General features: G+C 31.7%; 1 protein-coding gene across 1 annotated transcript in view; it reads right to left on the bottom strand.

The window, feature by feature from the left end:
- Positions 1-18,474, bottom strand: part of LOC131852010 (rootletin) — a 54,968-nt gene extending 36,494 nt beyond the window's left edge. Inside the window, 1 exon segment of the mRNA XM_059202577.1 lies at positions 17,764-18,474. Coding sequence (XP_059058560.1) covers positions 17,764-18,474 — 711 coding nt within the window.
- Between the last annotated feature and the right edge of the window lie 220 nt (positions 18,475-18,694).

Raw genomic sequence — 18,694 nt, 5'->3', positions numbered from 1 at the left:
AGCCACTACACTCTTAGGGCTCCGTAGAGCAATTTGCTAGTACGGAACATTTTAAATCGTCAAGAGAAATTTGAGTCTTTTTTTCAAACTATTGTAACGCTGTTATTAGAATAGAGCAGATGTTTATTTAAGGTTGTATAATAATAACTGTCCTATGTTAGGTAGTAGGTAAGTACTGGAATTTTACAGCATTAAATCATATAATTACAAGATGCAAGGTGTACAGGTAAAAAGGCGACTTTATAGCTAAATAGTAATCTCGCCTGGCAAAACTTAGGGTTGAGAAGTAAACTTCTAGAGAATAAAAAGACAAATGATGACTGCTAAATAATGTACAATGCAATTTGCTTGGAGGCTGCAATAGATGAGATATAGGTGCTCCCGCAGTCAATTTTATACAAACTCTATCTCGGTAAGAGACAATGACGGCATTACCATGATGTAACGTAATGGCGTTTCTTATTAGGATAACAATGATTAATTTAATTAATTAATAAATTAATTAATAAATTTAAAATAAAAAATAATTTATTCTTGTAGGACATTTTAGCCTCTCATGAACGTATTTTTTTGTATTAATATTTTATCCCTACTTTTCTACAGTATACAGATTCAATTGAGAAAAACTGATAAGAAACTCAACTGTATTTTTTTAAAAGCCTGTTTATTTACATTGTATTTATGCAGATCTTATGTCTATATTAAACATTAAATGAAAATCCCGTGTATGAACTACTATTGCCATGCACATTTGTCATTCAAGTAATCGTTTAGTTAGTAGGTTTTGCTCAGTAAACATGATTCAACAGATGTTTTGAATTTATTTAAAGGTAATTCCAATATATCCTTTGGCATGTTATTATAAATTTTTATGCCCATTCCCATAAAGCCCCATTGATTTTTCTAAACGGTACTTAGGAACAGCAAGTTGGTATTTAAATCAGGTATTAATAGTATTGTAAAGAGAACCCAATTAATGCGTATACTATACGGTCTTGAGCACTTTTGTATAAATTTACGCAATATTTATTGCTTAGTTCTGTAATTCATTCATATTAGATGTAATTCAGCGAATAACATAAAAAGAAAATGACGCAAATGATTATGTGGTCCATCGCAGGGAGCCATCATTCGGTCATTGACTCGCTGATAGCTTATCAGTATTTCTTTTGTTAATGATTTCTAAATCAAAATATTGTGACTGTATGATTGTAAAGGGCGCAAAATATAATTCTTGTAACGGATATTATTAATATAAGATTATAATACGGTTAACATAATGTAGGCACTGGAAATATATTTAAATAATCTTATTAATATTCTAATAATCTAATATTTCCACACTCACAAAATTCCAAGTTACAGACACGGAAGTTTGTGAGTATGGATGAATGAATGGATGTTTGTTACTCTTTCACGTAAAAACTAAACTACTATATCAATTTTAATTAAAATTTACTATAATGCTATATTATATATTAGAATAATACATAGGCTATAAACACGCGGATGAAACCCTGGGCACAGCTAGGAGGTATATAAAAATACAGTAAGTCTGATCCTCTTTGCTGAATTTTTTTTTCAAGGCATCCTTAAGGTAGCAGATTTCATTGTAAAACCAGTAAGTGACAATGTATTTCAATTTAATGTATTTTATATAATATTCTTATGTGTTTTTTAACCATTTTTTTATGTAAGTAGGTATTAAATTACTATAGAAAGTAGGTAGGTAGGTAGGTATATTAGTTTTCATGTTTTGTTTGGGCGCAACAATAGCGAATATCGCAAACTGCCGCAGAAAGTTAATTTGAGCCGAAATGCAATTTGTATGGAAGTCATCGTGCGTGTTCAGGGAACAACAAACTGGGTCACAATAAACGTTTACGACTAAATGATAATCTGCTACCCACTAAATAATGAGCGGTACGACTCACCACCGTATACTCCTGTCTTTTTTTTTATGAAATTGGAATGCCAAGGAAAGTGGTAACATTCGGCTAAACGAGGTAAGTCATGAAGAGTATACTGGTGTGAGTACAATAGAATGTAAATAAAAATGAACCACTTGTACAAAGAAACGGAGTTCAGTTCAGAAAATAAATTCTGAATATACTAAATGATCACGTGGCTGCGCAGTATAGACTATTATGTTTATTTTTTTTTTATTTCTACTTTTCTTCATTGGCAAAGATGGTCAGTTTTGTAAGTGTTAATTTCAACTTGATAAGTGAACAGCGCCTTACGTTGCCATTTATTAACACCAAATTGAATATATGAACAATTTAAAAGAACAGAAAATGCTCGAAAAATGAATAAGAAATTATCCGAAAAAAATTGCCCGGGTAGACCCCTTCTAAGACCAATATAAGCACGAATTATAGTGTTATAAAAAAAATGCTAATAAATAGCTTTAAGGCAGTCTAATATACTACAAACTTGGCTCGTTAGTGTCAAACTTTTCTTCGATAACAGATAACCAGCAATCATGGAGTTACAAATCCTTGAAAATTTTCAAATGTTTGTCAAACATTAATTTAAAAACAGTAGTTTAGTGACCACAGTTAAATTTAGAAACAGAAACTTTTTAATTTAATCTTTATAACATATTCTATAAATGTTTTAATAGCACTATTAAGAATTTTTCCGGTTGTATTTTTTTTTCACTAATATTTTATTATCCCGTTTGTGAACACCAAAGAAGAAAGCCATTCAGCCCAATCTTTTGTAAAAATATAGATTCAAAGACAGAATCATATCTTATTTATATATCATTATATTAAATTAAATATTACCTACTTTATTTACCTAAAAAAATAGTTTGTTTTATTAAAAACTAAATATTTAAACACAAATAAATTATATGTCTATAGAAAAAAACAATATTACAGACTTAAACATTTACCGTTAACGTTTGACAGACTTACAAAATAACTAGCTTTTGACCGCGGTTTTGTCTACATCACCGGTATAAAAAGTTTGTATATGCCAATAATAATAATTGGTTAAGTCGTTAAAACAACAGAACTTAACAAATAAAAAACTTCGCTCTCCAATTTATAATTTATTTATTTATTCTTTTGCACACAAAAAAGTTTAAAATATTCTCTACCAGTGTACAGAGATCACAATTAATATTAATCAAGATAATATTAGTGTACAGTCACGGTTTTAGTGATTACTTGCCCAGTACATACAAGTATATGTACCCAAGTCTAATTTTATCGTTCAGTACTTGAATGTCGAGAATTGGAAATCGAAAATCCTATAATAAATCTGTCATGAATAGAAATCGTTCTTTGGTAGCAATATTTCCGCAATTCGTGACGTTCTCGCATGTCGCATCCTGTTCGCGAAGTTGCCGCACATAAATAATATTTTATGTCACGTGTCAAAGCCGCCATCTTGGCTCACCGGTAAAATGCCAAGACAACTTTACCGATAATCGTATATCCTTATACCTTAAAACCGAACTCGTTACGTCCTTGATATAACGCCTAAAACCACGTGCACATTGTTTTTACGCTGGCGAATTTTCATGGGCTGTAAAAAAATGGGAATGCCGTCTCTGTATATCGATTGTGCCAACTGGTGCTTACCGCCGATCTCGATTCGTGGGCAATTGGTATGTAATCGAGTAGTGGATTATTCGAATTGTGGTATACAGTGATGAGTTACATGAGAGCCATTATTCAGGCACTCCAGTCAGACAGTTCGCTAGAATAGTTTTCGTTTTGTTTAAGCGGAATTGAATTTTGAATTGCCAGTTGCAATGGCGGCGGCGTGGACGCCATGAAAGATAATAAATTGCTATTGCTTGCATTATTTTATTTAACTATATCTATAACTACACTCAATAAGATACTTCAATAAATATGTTTTTATTGAAGTATCTTATTTTATTATATTGTAATTCAAATCTCAAATTAATAACTTAAATAATTTAATAAAACCTTTAAATTTCTAACAAACATTATGAATGTGAAACTAACTCTGTCATTTTGTTTACTACAGTTTTATGTCTAAATTATTGGCCAGAACCAATTTTGATAAATTTTAGAACAGAGATGGTGGAATTAACTTTAACAACTGAAGTAATAACAATGTAGGTAACAATGTAATGCAATAACTGACATAGAATTGACATTTCGCTGAGTATATTTAAATCTAACTTTAAATAGTTATCGTTTACAGTGAGAAATATAAACAAATTGATACACTCAGTTTTTGATGTAGAGAAGAATAGAACTTATGATCTTTAGAGACTATAAGTCAGGGTATTAATTCTTAGTGAATTAATAGTCCATGATAGTCTCAAAAATAAACACAAATTACAAATCGATCAAACGAAGCAACGATTTTTTTTAAAGCCCATTTTCTAATTCCACAAAATCGCTACATGAAAACTCTGTGGCTCTCCAAAATAATTTCCTTTGCCTCTACACTTCTTCGTTTACTATTTTGCTTGAATTTTATTTGTAAATAAACATAATAAAATTAAAAGTCAATATAAATGCAAAGGAAGCACAAATTATTTTTGCATGCAACGTAAACGCCCATCAATAAGGAAGTAGTGGCAATCCTACATTTTTCTAATTCCACAAAATTGCTTAATGACATAGCTCTGTGGCTCTCCAAAATAATTTCCTTTGCCTCTATACAAATTCGTCTTCGTTTACCATTTTGCTTGAATTTTATTTTGCGAGGCACGCACATCGCGCAACGATAACAAATGAAATATCTTTGTTTGGGCTTGGTAACAGGCGTACCTACCTGTAACATTGATATTGTAATTTGTCGATATAAATATCCTAGGCCATGTTTGTATTGATAACTTGAACAATAGATTGTATCACTGATGAATTAGCAAATTATCAAATGTATGTCATTTAATATAACATAATATTGTAAAAACGAAAATTTATGATTACGGATGGATATAGTATGGATAGATGTTTGTTACACATTCACAAAAAAACTACCGAATGGATTTTAATGAAACTTTACTGTTGAGGTTTTATGTACAATTCTTTTTTGTGTCAATATTTTAAAAAGAGAGAATGTCGTATTTTTTGTGTCAATTAGATATTTAGAAATTTTAGCAATAAACATATTTTTTCTAATCAGCTTATTATTATTATTAGTATTTTCTGTTCCTAAAACGAGCCGTCCACATACTGGCGACCGTGACAGGACGGTATTAATATAGCGTAAAAATCAGAATAACACTTAGGATATAAATTTCATGAAAGAACCGAGGACATAGCTAGTATATCATAATATTAAATTCTACACATTATTTAAACGGAATATTTTGCCATGATAATATCATTTAAAGCAGTATTCATAAAATATTATGAATATTCTATTCAAATAATGAAGATTTTTTATTATTGCAATTATTTAAATATATTTTTATTTTTTCGTTTTTGTTCTATTTACAGATATATCTGTAAATAGATAATAGAAATTGCATCAAGTAGCTATTAGTTACAGTAATCAAATCAAACAATATTTATTTCGGTATCTTAAGCGCGTCATATTTTGTACGCTGTCCCTTCCGTCCAGTTGAGAGGAACTGGTCAGAAACTCAAAAATCGGTATAAAATTATCAAAAAAATGTCTGAACAACTAACGCTATAAAAGATCGCCTCCCAAATGGGTTACAGAGAGGATTTAATAAATAAGTAGACATTAATAAAATTTAAAAGTTAAAACGCACAGGACCTGTTCTGAATCTATATCTAATGTCTGCCTTAATTTTAGACACATTTAGATTGGATACCGTAATTATTTTATTACGGAAAGTAAGTAAGTAACTAAATTAATTAAACTTAAAATATATATTTTAAATAAAGTAATTATATGAAAAATAAACTTGAATAAATTCAATGTGAATAAACTTGTAAACATTAAGATTTTTAATACCATATTCCTCTAGTCCGTATCAGTCTTGGCATGAAGACTGTAATTTAAAACCCAAAGAGAAAATGAAAAAAACAAAATGATAATGGCGTTAATGACAATTATTTTCAGAAAACAACACACCTTGTTCCTCCATTCAATGAAATGTATCCCAAAGATGAACTACCCCCCTCCGATCGATCCAAATGGGGATCAACGAAGACATGAGATACGATCACCCAGACTAAAGACTAAAGTCGTATCCGTCAGACGAGAATTGGCCTTCAGCTGCTCCACAAGACCTTCACAGGGTTTGGAGTGCCATCTGCACTCTCCTCTTTTTATTTTTTTACCGTGTGGAAAATTTTCAAAAGAGCATCACCCCGCCGAAGGGAGTACGAGACGGTGTGTGAGATTTTACCCACGAAAAACCACACGGTGTAGCTACGAGCGCCTATGCCAGAGCCAAAGGTTTCGCATGTGCATTCTACCCCGGCTCCGACGGCGACGGCCCACGCTGTAATGTTGTAGCCCCATCTCGTTGTGGTTAAGGCGGCCTATTTCGCCCTACCCATTGTGGAGGCGTGTGGGTACACGCGCACACCTTCGGGGCCATTTGATAGGGGGACTGCCTATTTATCTATCGTGCGGTGAAATTGTAAAGGCCAGCTATAGCTATACTTCGAAAAAAAAAACGGTGACGAAACGAATGTATTTTTGAAGTGTGATTTCATAACTTTTGGAGCAGACTATGAGACCTAATATCCTAATGGATAATTTTAGCTGACCTTAATATAGATTACCGTTATCGTGGGTCAGTTCCGTGAGCGGTTCTAAGGTCGTAGATAAGTTAGCACATGTTGTCTGCGTGTGAGGTGTGTTTGCTCCACAACTGGGTATCTGATACATAAATCATATGCTTCGCCCATGTACAACAGGATACAAATGTATTCCAAAGTACAGTTGCCTCCAATAATATGTAATAATCATTTATTTATTTCTTCTCACAAACACATATTATACTTTCAAGAAGAGAAAAAGTCTTGAAGAACTTTTAACTTCTGAGAAGAAATTTGAGAAGATAATTTATATTCTAAAAGGCCGCCAATGCACTTGCAATTCCCCTATGCTCATGAGCGGTGGTAATCACTTACAATCAGGTGAGCCGGAAGCTCGTTTATATATAAAAAATAACATATAGTATTTTTGAATAACATAAAATTACTATTAAAATTATATTTTAAACTGTAATAAATTTAAAAAAAAGTGCATAGATGCATATAAGATAAGTAAATATTTCCTATTGTATTTATTATTTACAAAATTGAAATAACAGGCTTAGATATATAAATATTTTATTAATAAATAATTGATAATGCTTATTTTCTAAGTAGTAATCTGGATTCCGATACAAATTTACCATACAAATGACGATTTTAAAATTATTATTTAAAAAATATCTAAAATTGACAATTGTTTGTCGGTTGCATATCAGAAATTACAAATTAAAATTATTTATTTCACAAATGAAAAATGTATCTATGTATTTGTAGTATGCAATAGTTAATATAAATTACGCTACTCATCTCACGCACTATCAACGTGAGTTAGCGCTTTATACTCTACTAGCTGACCGGCGCAACTTTGTCTGTATCACACTTACTTGACATTCATCATTATATTTCACCAATTTACATATCTTTTTAAAATATAGACATATACGAAACTTCAGCAGCATCAGAATAACACACATTCTGATGTATAAGCTATATTACTCTAAAGTTTCGTTAAAATGAGTTCAGTAGTTTTTGCGTGAAAGAGTAGCGAATAGCCATCCATCCATACTCACAAACTTTTGCGTTTATAATATTAGTAAGATTAGCATCCCACCCAGACGATGTACGAGTACCTACAACTATTGTAGGGAACTCTATTTTTTTTAATTTAAACTAATTCATTCCATGGTGTATACTTATATTCCTTTGAATAAAATAAGCTTCAAAATCGTTTCAACACCTATTTGTTGAGTTTTCATTACATAACAAAACTTCACATATTTTCTCTTTATAATATTAGTACAGATGATTAATGTAGATGGTCTAATAGCACATATTAGAGTAGCAATTCATTGGTAGATAATTTGAAGATGTATTCCTCCACATAAGCTCATCGTAATCGAAATCGTAACAACGGTTTCTAAACGGAACTACGGTGAGGTCAATTTGACATGCAATGGCTGTGTCCCTTTCGAGTCGCAATTTTGCACTTTCTCGGGCACATAGAAGTACTTGATAAAAAAATGGTAACCAACTCATAATCCCTTCTTTCATCGTTTTTCTCTTCCATTCATCCCTGTTCGTAGTCATTTCCCTATTTACACCCTTTCTTACCATATCATCTTTCACACAGTCCATCCATCTCTTTTTCGGTCTTGCTCTGTAACGATCCATATTCATATGTAACAATAGTATTTGAAAAATATTGGCTTATAATTAAATCCAATATGGCGTAAAGCGAACCAGCATATGACAGATTACTGTAATAATAGTCGGAATTGGACTGACAGGTTTGGTGTCAGCCCAATTTCAACTTATGACCTTTGGAGCCTTGTAAGTCGGGATAGTAAATTACTAGGCCGCGACGCACTCTCATTCTGATATGAACCAGTTTGCCGACCTGATATTACAAATGAGATCATTAACTCATTTGTTTACCGGCCAGTATTGTCTAGGACATGTCTATTTGCAACCTGTCGGCAAGGATTTATAGCTTATAAATAATTATTTGTAATCTGTGGATCATTATCTCTATCCAATTATATGTGGAGTGGTATAAAAATTAAAATCCACAAATCTATGACATAAACCGTGACTGTGGCTAAAACTCATATGTTAAACGTAATGATTATTTCCCCAGTGTTTAATAATGAATAATAGTTTTTTTAATCTATGTATTTGAATTTCGAATAGATCCAAGACTGAAAATTTGTATCTGTGGCAACAATTGTTTTTAAATTTAGAACTTTTACCATTACTCATTGATTTAACAAACAACAAAATTATTAAAATTAATTGATATTTTTACAATACTAATAAAATATGCGCATAATGTTCTAAGGATGTGTTTATGTAAATATATAAAATTCTGATTTTCAGTATACAATATCTAGATATATAAGCAATGTGTAAGTAAGACGGCGTGATGTACTTTTTAAAAATCGTGTTTAAAAAGTAAATGTCGTTTTTTGGTAGCTTTATTTCTTTGTATATTTTTCTTTATTTTGTTTTCTTTTTGAACAATACGTCATCGGGCCGTACAATCGAATGTAGCATAGGAATGACAATATACGGCCATATCTCATTATAGATTTATGAGAGTTGAATGGAAGAGAAAAACATATTACGCCGACCCCAAATAAATGGGATAAGGAAGAAGCAGATGATGATGATCTCATTATAGATTTAATATGCCTCCATACTCTATACCAATAGCCTAGTTTCTGTATTAATCTGCCATCAAGATAATTTCAAAGTCATCATCATCCCTATTTCCGCCATTTATAGTCCACATACGTACTATTTTGATTTGATAAGGTTCTAGTGCGTCTCTTGATATCTACTGATTACATCGTATGTCTAAGTATCCTCGTTACATACTAAATTAATAGATAATGTAATCTATGTGTAGATACTATAGATATCATACAGTCTGTACATAATCTGTATTAATATTAAGAATGAGAAAGTAAGTTAGTTTGTTATCCTGTGATGAAATTTTAAACTACTTTAGACACATAATTAAACATTATTTTAACATATTTTGATTTTATTTTGATTGCTTAATTACCATGGACACATTTTTTTTATTCTAATTTTGAAGTAGATGATATTTTTTTTATATATTAGGTACTTATAATATTTTTGGGGTTTATTTTACTAAATATATCAGCCGCTATTTACAAACACAAATCTAAAAAAAATCTGTACAAATTATAAGTATTGTTTTTTGTATAAAACTGTGATACCAATGTGTCAACTGTATATATGTATAGGTACAGATGACGGTTCCTACTTACCATCAGATGGGATGTCAAGTTGTTTGCCATTAAAAAAAATAACTTTATATTTTTTAATTATGTTTTTTATTTACGCAAAAAGTTGTTGCCATTCTAAATTACATAAGAAAATTGAACTTTTTTTATAAGTTGTATATTTAATTTACTAAATATCTAAATAGGTATAACTAAAATCTCTATGCGCGAAATATTACAAATTACAATCGTTGTTGTACCAGTTTTTTTGTTTATTTCAAACAAAACCATGTTGTATCGCTAAACTAACGTCTATGGTATTAAAGACTTAGATAAAATTTCATTACCTAACACAATGACTCATTAACAGATTAGATCGAATTAGATGACTTACAAATTTAGTAGTATTTATAATTTGGTGATTCTTATTTTCACTGGAATTTATTTCAATTTTTTTTATGTAATCTTTTAATGACTCATGTTATACTTAAGTACAATATGATTAATTATGTATTTTAAATTATGACTAATTAAGGATTCATACTAACACTATAACTGCAAAATTGTGTATGTCCTTTGGACGACTCAAAGGACAGATTTCAATGTGACATAAAGTTATATTGTATTGCGAGCATAGCTGAAAAAAGAGATATTGCTGGCAATAACTATAAAAATGTAATTATAATATGTCAAATAATAAAAAAATAAATGGTAATACTTAGTTAATATAAATAGGCGTCTAGATTATAACTATGTCCTAGTTGTGCCGGAAGTACCCATTATATGTATCTATTATTGAAACTAACATTGTATTTGACGATAATTTTAAATTGTAAATTTTGCATTATTTTGCAACTTCTTAATTTGGATCTTATAAAGAACTGTCAAAAAACGTTCTGTCAAAATCAGTCCAGCCATTTCAGAGATTAGCCGGAACAAACGCAAAGACAGACAGACAAACAAAAATTGTAAAATATCTTATTTTGGTCTATGTATCGTATTTATATTCATAAGCATGTAGTAAAAACAGTTTTTTCAATATTACAAACAGACACTCCAGTCGGGTCTGGTCCAGGATAATATAAATACGATACATATAACAAAATAACATTTTTTACAATTTTTGTGTGTCTCTTCGTTCCGGCTAATCTCTGAAATAGCTGGAACGATTTTGACGGGACTTTTTTTGACAGATAGCTGATGTAATAAGGAGTAACTTAGACTACTTATATTTTATAATAATAAAGTTAAATTCCACGCGGAGGAAGTCGCGAGCACAGCTAGTAAATAATAAAGTTATTATTTATTTAATGTGTGCATAAATTGTTTAAAAGCTTTAGTTGTAAATAATTTTATTGTACATAAAAATATAAATATATACATGATAAAAATATATAAATAGGCATTAGCTAATTTAAAACATCCGCTGATAGCTTCTTGGCAGAGGAAATTCAATGCAACTGCATAACTAATTATATCACATACAATTTGATACGTATTGCTGTGAAAATACAGTGTATTTTTCATAAAATTTTAGGTGCACGATAACTTGCTTATCTGCGAGATAGGTGTCAGTAGCCTGTATGCAAATCACGGCGATATATTAGTGCAACGACCTAATATCATCTCCATATTTTTAGTGCTTTAATAATTCTTCAATAGCAATTAAAAGTATATATTATTCATTGAGAAATAGTTTAATAATGAATTATGTATCGAATAAATGATATCTTAGAAAAACTAATAAAATAATTCTAAATGAGTAACAATGTTGTTATACACAACTAGCTGTTACTGGCTGTTATTTCGTTCACGTTGAATGAAAATAAACAGAATTTCTAACATACAAGAAGCCAGTTCCTTATAACATAATCTATCTGCGAGTGAAAGTGAAAGAAGTAAAATAATTTTATATCATTTATTATTATTATTAAATTATTATTATTATTATTACCTTACCTTTCCTTGCCAGAGATATTAATAAAATGCTAGAATATTTAGTTAGTTTTTTTTTAATACAGATGTCTCACCTGATGTAGAATAAGAAGAAACTAAATTGCGCAAGATTTCTTTTCTTTCAGTGTTTTATTTATACATAGGCTATGTTATAATAGAATAGAAAGCATTTATATGGGAGAATATAATTTCTCTTTTAGAATGTGCTGTGCAAGTCTTAGTGTTTTATTTCATTGTTTATATAAAAATACTTAAATCCATTGTAGACACCTACATAGATAAACATGAAAAACAACACTTTATCAAACTACAATACTTATAACAAACCACAGATTAACTAAGACTATATATGTATATGTACATACATGTTCGAGATTATATATGTATATGGCCCGAAAATTATTAGAATTGAAACTAATTTAAAACTGTCTATACGACCTATACTAGTGGGCATCCTTTTTTATTAATCTGGGGAAAATTCTCATGAAGATCCGCCCGCCCCGGGGGAGATCGACGGGCACTGCCGGACACTTACCAGCTAAAAACTCCAACGTGTTCCTTCTCCTCTTAAACTTTTGTCAGAGTTACGGGAAGATACTAGTGGGTACCTAGTGGTCGAAATTCGGCCATAATTAATTTACTTTTTATGTTTAATTTTAATTTTAAGGTTAAATTCATTATTAAGGTTAAGGCTTCTGTAATGACTTCAAATTCAAAAATCATTTACTCATGTAGGACACTTTAGCCGCTTATGAACGTAATTTTTTTATATTATAAATTTTTCCCTACCGTCCTGTTCAATATATATTATTGATCAAATTGAGAAGAACTGGCAAGAAACTCAACTGAATATTATTTTTAAAAACCAGTTTTTAAAAATTTATTTACAATGTATATTTATATAGGTGCCTATGTCTAACATTAAATGAAAATCCCGTGCATGAACAACAATTGCCATGCACGATCGTCATTCAAGTAATCGTTTAGTGAGTAATGGGCTTGAAATAAAATAAACTTGAAAGTATTATCATCAATTATCTGGTACCCATAACACAAGGTCGTTTTAGCTTTGTACCAGACGGAGCTGTATGAATTGGTCTGGACAACTCACACAGCTCCGTCTGTACAACTGTACTGTATTGTTATAGTAATATTATTATTGTTATAGGTATATGATTGCTGAATTATCGTTAACGTACACTACTCTCAGACGTGAATTATTTCAACTTTGACCAAGCGGAATGTTACTTTCGTACGCTACGCTCGTCACGTACACAAGGGTTGTTTGTAGGGTAGCCAACTGTCTTGATTTAAGCAGGACATCCCAATTTCAGACCACCGTCTTGTCAAAGTGACTGGTAACGATTTATGATTTGTCCCAATTAAAAAAAATATATAGTCAATATTTTCGCCATATTATTTGCATAGGTTGCACGAAGTGGAACATGGCGTAAAAAGGAAAGCATAGATGTGTATGAAATAGAGAAAGAGCGGGAAAAACAGAAGAAATAAAGAGAAGGAAAATAGAATAAGACGGAGAAAATAAATGTAAATATTGGCAGATAGAAGTAAAATTATTTGCTCCCACTAATTTCTATATTTATTACTGGCCGTGCGACGTGACGCGTGTCACATAGTCCATCGAACTTATTCATTAGGAGCGAAATAAAGAATCGTATACCTACTTATATTACTACCAATAACCGGTAATTCAGTGGTAAAAAAATAAAGAAAGAGGAATGGAAGGTCTGCATGAAATTTTATATAATTTGTATTAACTTCTTCTTTTTTATAATTTATACTGTATACTGTTGACTACTGACTGTATGTACTCTGCTCTAGGTTCTAAACGCTTCCAATAGCGGTGGTCAGGTTTCAGCACTGAATATTTTTATGGCACTGAATATGTATGAGACACACATTCAATAGTAGCAGAATTAAACAAAAACCGTAAATCCAGAATTTCTTAGTCCATTCTGTTTACCTATTAAATCCCGAAAGAAACTGTAATAGTTTTGGTCAGCCTAACTGTTTGATCGACGCCGTTTCATTCATTTATTCATAAATTAAGATCCGCAACTTTGTTGGTGAAGTTCTTGCCATTTTCCTTTGCCTTTGCCACGACTCCAACATTTTCCTTGATCTGATAGACATAGCTGTGTGTGCATGTTATGCGGAGGAACGAGGGTCATGTCTTATGAAAAGTGTATAATATGAACGTGGTTGGATGAAAAGGGAGAGGAAGCCCTAAAAAAATGGATGGATTCTGTGAAGATCATATGAATAAAAGAAGAGTATACTCAGATATGACGGCCGATAGAGATCAGTGGAAGAGAATGACATACTACGCCGACCACAAATAATGGGATGAAGGCAAGGCAATGATAATGATTGATATAGCTGTATCTGATGGATATTCACTGAATATAACAGTAAATACAATTTATTATTGATTTCATCATACTTTCAACAAGAACAATAATTTTATATGTGATAAATTATACTTTTATTCCACAACCAGTCTAATACTGTTTTGGTTTTCCCTTCCCTTCTATACGGGCAACGGCACGTGCCTGCTTACTGTACAATACACAATTGCCTACACATGCAATTTCACCTCAATGCATTTCACCTCATTACATATCTTTCAGTAATGAAAATCAGTGTTCGAGTAGCATTCAACCAAGGCGGTTTAATTTAGCAAAACCCCCTCATCATTAATCAATCAATATATCAACTAATATCATTATCACGGAACTGTGGGCTCGAACCTCCACACCCTCTTTCCTTCTATTCTATTCTATTCTCTAATATATCTGAAATCACTCTTTAAGTATTTCACTTGTTTTCGTGTTTAATAATAGTGATTACCTAACAGTGACCAGGTAATATCGTTTGTTTGTTCAAAATATGGTTAAACAACTCAAACAAGATAGATAACTTATCGGTCACTACTTGCCACCAGGTCAGGTAGGTAGGCCATCTGTTTTTTTCTGTTGGCGGTATAATAAAAGAGTATTAACGATTATTTACTACTTTATTTAGATATCTTGGTATTTACTTTTTGTCTACATTAGTATTATAAAGTTTTATAACAACGCTTTGATTTGCTTAATGTAACTGTGCCTAGATCTTTCACTCCCACTCTTTCCATCTATTTTTCTGTCAATAATAAATTTCATAAATTCTTCATAGCGTATCAAATATCCTAAAACTTTGCCTATTTATTTATATATGTGGGGAAGGGGATTGTTAATAATGTAGACTAACGATCCCATTTCTAGCAATGAACCATTTCAGGTTGGCCTCCACGCGGATCCTCCTGGAAACCTTCATGTTAAATTCCTGGTGAATTTGCCACGATGGGCTAACTAACCTGACCTCATGTTCATCTTATCATCCTCCACTTGTGCCCCGCCAGCGTAAACCGTTAGCGCAGGCGAGTGCACCATTCCATTTTCAAACACAAAAAAATTAAAAATATACATATTTACATAAAAACATATATTATATTTATGTGTTATTATAAAAGCCAGATACGACTGGATAGTATCTAATAGGTAATTAGGTACATTAAGTACACATTATCTGCGTATAAAACTACTGAACTGTCTAGATAAACATTAGATATACTTATCCAATATCAAAAACAAAGAGTTCTATATTACAGTTATCTTTCTTAACTATTATTAATTCTTGCTAAGCTATTATTATTTATATGTTGTAAACAAATGGCATTTAATCTACAGTTATCCATGTTAAAGTCAGATGACGAAGCTGCGTCTATTCTAGGTTTAAGTAGCAACAATCAGTCAGCAACCTAGTCTTCTTTTTGCTAAAGATCTCATTTCTAGTAAGTAGTAGTAGGGTCTTGTTAGTAAGGATTGGTAGTCTAATTTGTAGCTATATTTTTACAGGAAATTAGACTACCACTATAAACCTCGATGGACTGAGTAACTTTGTTGAAAACATTTTATATATCATATTTTATTTATTATAAATAAATAAGTATAATAATTGTGATGGTGATAACAATAATAATAATATAATTATTATAATATATGTAATTCTTCGGCTTTGTAATAAAAAAATTGCATGCCTACTGAAAAAAGGCATATTACAGCACGGCAGTGCTGCAGGCATGTTGATATCACTGTGGCTTAATTGTTTCTGTATATGTATCTGTAATGCAAATAATGAATATACTCATGTATACAAATGTTTGTACCATGCGAGGAATCGAACCCGCGGCCATCGGAAGTTAATCGGTGTGGTAAACCGCTAAACCCCCAAGACCGTCAGTATTATAGTTATTCATGTATTTCTTTATATTCATGGGTAGTTTTCAACCTTTCGTATTCAAGAATACGATTAATGTTAATTAAATTTACTCAACTTCATCTTGTAAACTGGTAAATCATTAGCATAACGGAAATAATACAAGTTACTCTACTAGGTATTACAATAGAAAATTATGTAATGTTACATGGTGTAATGGAAAACGAACGTAACATTTGTGCATTTCGCGGCGTGATCTCGTGACGGTGGAACATTAGTTGGCAAGCTGGCTGATATCAAACAATCTCGACTCTCCCACCTCCATCACCTGCCATTGTCGACCATGATAGTAATATTCTTCGTAACGACCTCATATATAAAGTTTTGCGACAATTTGAATATACTATAACTAGGCTATATTTCCTGTTTCAAACTTTAATCTTTGTTCAAACTGCTTCGATGTTACAATTATTGTTCAAATCTCTATTTAAAAATAAATGTTTATGGTACTTGCTGATACAATGTTTTTTTAAACAAGGTAGAAATTGTATTGTGGAAAGTAGTTTGCAAGTATCTTGATGGAGTCCGCGGTCTGCCTATTTACTTCCAACGGGTTCGATTTCTCGGACGGTACAGACCTTTGGATTCATGACATATATTGGTCTGGTTTCTATTCATTGTTTTCATTATTTATGTATTTACAAAAAATGTAACTATGTATTTGTAACAGTTATTTTGTACCGATAACACAAACCTTTCTTAGCTTGAGACTAGATGGCGATTGAGATATGTAATAGCCGGACCTAAGAAGGTCTTTGGAATATGTGGTAATCATACAGACAAACACATTCACATTTATAATATTAGTACGGATTAGCGATTCTGTGACTAATATAAGTAATACGTAAATTCTTTATCTTTTTGATCTTATCGAGTATATCAAAAGACTTATATATGTATTTGCTTCATATGGGATCGCATGAAGATGATTACTAAAATAAAACAGTAATAAAATAAAGATTCACTGCTATGTCACAATAAAATGTGTGTGTTGTATATGAATTCGTTCGGAATATTTATTGAATACGGGGTTTGAAAAAAAACAGGGTAGATCCCTGTTCCCGATTAGACAGTGATGGCATGACTATCGGTTATTCCCACTTTTGAATGCACGACTACATATACTCGTACCTACAATGGTTTACAACGGATACACTTCTTTGCACAATTTTTTTGTGTAACGAAGTAATTCTCCCCATTTTTGTTTAGGGGCTTACGTACATCTCTAAAAAGTCCATATGGTTACTTAGGTTCGTAATTTTTATTAGCCACAGCAGAAATTAAGCATAATATTTTAATTAATAAATAATCACCATTTACAAGACCTAGTAAATGATTTAGGTATAAGACTTAAGGTTTTCAATGTATGTATGTATACATTGAAAACCATATTCAAGAAAAACATTGTTAAAAAAAAGAAAAATTGTTACTTAACATGTTGAATATCAGAATCTTCAAGTCATTTATAGGAATGTAGTAATGTGGTACGTAATATTTAACGAATACGGTAATAGTATTAATAAATGATAATCACTTACCGGCATGTTTTCCTTCCCAAGCCCACGTAGTCCGCCCTCCGCGCCCGCCGCCCTACTGCCACGAGGAGCAAGCCTCCACTGTGCCAGTTCACCACCTGGCCCCATCTGAAGCCTCTTCGCGTGCAAGGCACCCTCGCCAGTATCATCACTAACTTGAACCCTAGAACTACCACGTACAAAGTCCAAATTTCCGTCTGTGTTGCCACTTCGATTCCCATTCAAATTTGATGTTCCTTCAACATTGTCTCCAGTTATAATAATCGTAGGAACTATTTTTCGATTATCTGTTTTATATCCGCCAGTTATAGGTCGTATATTAGAATGGGGGACATCTTTAAATTTTTCTTTCAGTGAATTAATGACTGCTTTTCTTGCTTGTTCGTACTTCGCTCTAGATAGCTGCTCCCTCCATTTCTTTAAAACTTTATCCTTCGGGTCTTTAATATCAGCGTTCATTGGATTTTCAAATATTTTTAATGCAATATTTCTTTGTGCATTAAGTGCATCGGTGCATGTCGATTTGTCTTCGAAGGATTTTTCTATACCATTATGATCGGTAGCTAAAGTTTTATCATGTTCATAAACATTTGGATCAAAGGTGGATGTACTAGGTATACTAGATGCTCCATACTGGTCCCACCATTTTATCCCTTCAGCATTTATTGGTGCTCTTGATCTGGCCGAGTGGGGTGATTTTGGTACTTCCTTCATCTTATGCATTCATATCAGTTTTCGTCTATATCTTATTTGGCAACATTTTCAATTTGTTCAAGTTATGGAAAAAAGAAACTCGCATCTTGAAATCCATCTACGTTTGCTTTCCATCAAGACTACAGCAAGACTAATTTTGGAAAGTCTATCAATTAAAATTACAAGTCATGTTACATTTCATCTATTTTTGTTTAATATTTCTCTTCTCTATCTATTTATG

The sequence above is a fragment of the Achroia grisella genome, unplaced genomic scaffold (assembly GCF_030625045.1).
Source record: "Achroia grisella isolate CSIRO2021 unplaced genomic scaffold, CSIRO_AGI_Agris_v1 utg821, whole genome shotgun sequence".
In the NCBI taxonomy this organism is placed as follows: domain Eukaryota; kingdom Metazoa; phylum Arthropoda; class Insecta; order Lepidoptera; family Pyralidae; genus Achroia; species Achroia grisella.
This window is presented reverse-complemented; position numbering and strand designations above follow the sequence as displayed.